The sequence below is a fragment of the Coturnix japonica genome, unplaced genomic scaffold, assembly GCF_001577835.2.
Source record: "Coturnix japonica isolate 7356 unplaced genomic scaffold, Coturnix japonica 2.1 chrUnrandom626, whole genome shotgun sequence".
In the NCBI taxonomy this organism is placed as follows: domain Eukaryota; kingdom Metazoa; phylum Chordata; class Aves; order Galliformes; family Phasianidae; genus Coturnix; species Coturnix japonica.
Window position 1 is genome coordinate 9,493 of NW_015439999.1, and position 2,665 is coordinate 12,157.

The following is a 2,665-nucleotide window of genomic DNA, read 5'->3' on the forward strand; positions in this document are numbered from 1 at the left end:
CCCACAATATGGGCGTTTGGGGAGTCCAATATGGGGTGGGGGTCGAAATAGGGTTGGGGGGGTCCCAATTATGGGGTGGGTGGTCCACAACTTGGGTTGGGGGTCCAATATGGGGTGGGGGTTCCCACAATATTGGGGTTGGGGGTCCCAATATTGGGGTGGGGGTCCAATATGGGATGGGGTCACAATATGGGATGGGGTCACAATATGGGTGTGGGTCTCCATATGGGGTTTGGGGTCTCCAGCTGCGGCCTAGTGGTGGGGATGAAGCCTGAGGCCTGGTCTGGTCGCCATGGAAACGCAGCCTGCGGCCTAGTGGTGTCAGTGTGAAAGTGAAGCCTGAGGCCTGCTCCTGTTACCATGGATATGAAGCCTGAGGCCTGCTCGTGTTACCATGGAAACACAGCCTGCGGCCTACTGGTGTCAGGGTGGGAATGAAGCCTGAGGCCTGCTCCTGTTACCATGGAAATGAAGCCTGAGGCCTGCTTGTGTTGCCATGGTAACAAAGCCTGAGGCCTGCTCCCATTACCATGGAAATGAAGCCTGAGGCCTACTCGTGTTACCATGGTAACAAAGCCTGAGGCCTACTCCTGTTACCATGGAAACGCAGCCTGCGGCCTACTCCAGCCTCCACAGCAACGCAGCCTCCTTTAATCGCTATGGCAACGCAGCCTGAGGCCTGCACCAGTCGCCATGGCAACAAAGCCTGCGGCCTGCTCCGGTGGGCAACGATCTAACGTGCAAAGCGCCAATAAACCCCAAAGTCCATAGAAAGGTCGGATGGCGGCCGTTCTTTCTTTGTTTTCGAGGCTTTTCTTACGGTATCTCGGGGGCCTTTTGGCTTGCGCGGCTACACGCAGTATTACGGTAGGGCCGGGTGGCGGAAGTGCGCATGCGCAGTGGGCCGCGGGCCGGAACCGGAAGTGGGCTCGTAGCGGCCGCCGGAAGTGAGGCCGTAGAGGCGGCCGGAAGTGGGAAGATGGCGGCCGCGCTGGAGCGATGGGTGGCCGAGGAGCTGCAGGAGCTGCTCGGGATGAGCGGCCGCCATGTCCCCGCCTTCCTGGTGGCCTTGGCGAAACGGAGCCGGAACGTGGAAGATCTGCTGGACAGGCTGCGGGAAACGGAGGCGCTGAAGGTGGAAGAGCCGAGAGTCCGGGAGTTCGCGAGAGAGCTGTGGGGGAAGGTGAGTTAGGCCGGGCGTGTAGGCCTTCCGGTTTGAGTGAGTAGGCCTTCCGGTTTGAGTATGTGGGTCTTCCGGTTTGAGTGAGTAGGCCTTCCGGTTTGAGTGAGTAGGCCTTCCGGTTTGAATGGGAGGGGCTTTGTGGAAGAGTGGGCGTGGCCTAAAGGTGGGGGGGCGGGGCTTAAAGAGGGAAAGCCTTGTGTGATTGGTTGGGGGGGCATGATGGACAGGGGGCGTGGCCTATAAGAAGACAAGGGAGGTGTAATAAGAATGGGTGGGGTTTGGGGGTGTGGTTTACAGTGTGGGCGTGGCTATGCAAATTAGCGGACAGACATCAAGTTTTGGTGGGCGTGGCCATGCAAATTAGCTGTTAGACGCTGACTTTTGTGGGCGTGGCCATGCTAATTAGCGAACTGGGTTATGCTAATTAGTGGGCGGGGCTTGAATTGTGGGCGGGGCTTGTCAATAAATGGGGTTGGCTTCAGCCAATGGGATCCTGTTGGTTATGGAGTTCTGGTTTGTTATTGGCTATTAAAATGAGGGGGGGCGTGGCTATGGAAATGAAGGGGGCGTGGTTATGGAAATGAAGGGGCGTGGCTATGGAAACGAGGGACGCTGCTATGGTAATGAAGGGGGCGTGACTATGGTAATGAAGGGGGCGTGGCTATGGAAACAAAGGGCGTGGCCATGTAAATGAATAGGTGTAGGTATGGTAACGAAGGGGGCACTGTTATGGAAATAAGGGGGCGTGGTTATGGAAATGAGGGGGGCGTGGCTATGGAAACAAAGGGGCAGTTGTTATGGAAATGAAGGGGGCGTGGCTATGGAAATGAAGGTATCATGGCTATTGAAATGAATGGGCCGTGGTTATGGAAATGAAGGGGGGCGCGGCTATGGAAATGAGGGGGGCGTGGCCATGCAAATGAAGGGGACGTGTCCTAACGAAGCCCCGCCCCATAGATCCCCCGCGATCCCCCTAAGGAGCCCCCTGGGCGGGCGGCTGAGCGGGCGGCGCTGGAGCTGCAGCGAAGGAGTCGGGGTTATCGCCCCATAGAGAGCGATGAGGAGGGGGATGGGGGCAGCTCTGAGCCCACCCCCACCCCACAGCGACGGCGACATCTGCGACGCCGCCAGCGATCCGAGTCGCCTGAGAACGACACCGAGACGGCACCGGAACCGTGAGTGGGGACGGGTTTGGGGGGGATGGACACACAGGGGGGGGTTATGGGGGTCTTTGGGGTTTTATTGGGGTCCCATTGGGGTCCCATTGGGGTCCCATTGGGGTCCTGTTGGTCATTGGGGTCCCATTGGGGTCCCATTGGGGTCCTGTTGGTCATTGGGGTCCCATTGGTCATTGGGGTCCTATTGGGGTCCCATTGGGGTCCTGTTGGTCATTGGGGTCCCATTGGGGTCCCATTGGGGTCCTCTTACTTTGTTCTTGGTTACATTGGGGTCCTGTTGGTCATTGGGGTCCTATTGGGGTCC

At 58.3% G+C, this 2,665-nt stretch overlaps 1 protein-coding gene across 1 annotated transcript in view; it reads left to right on the forward strand.

The window, feature by feature from the left end:
- Positions 1 to 251: 251 nt before the first annotated feature.
- LOC107307494 (pre-mRNA-splicing factor ATP-dependent RNA helicase DHX16-like) overlaps positions 252 to 2,665 on the forward strand; it is a gene marked incomplete at its 3' end in the record, with an annotated part of 31,893 nt that continues 29,479 nt past the window's right edge. The window contains 2 exon segments of the mRNA XM_015851000.1: positions 252 to 1,183; positions 2,141 to 2,358. Of these exon segments, the coding sequence (XP_015706486.1) occupies positions 893 to 1,183; positions 2,141 to 2,358 (509 nt within the window).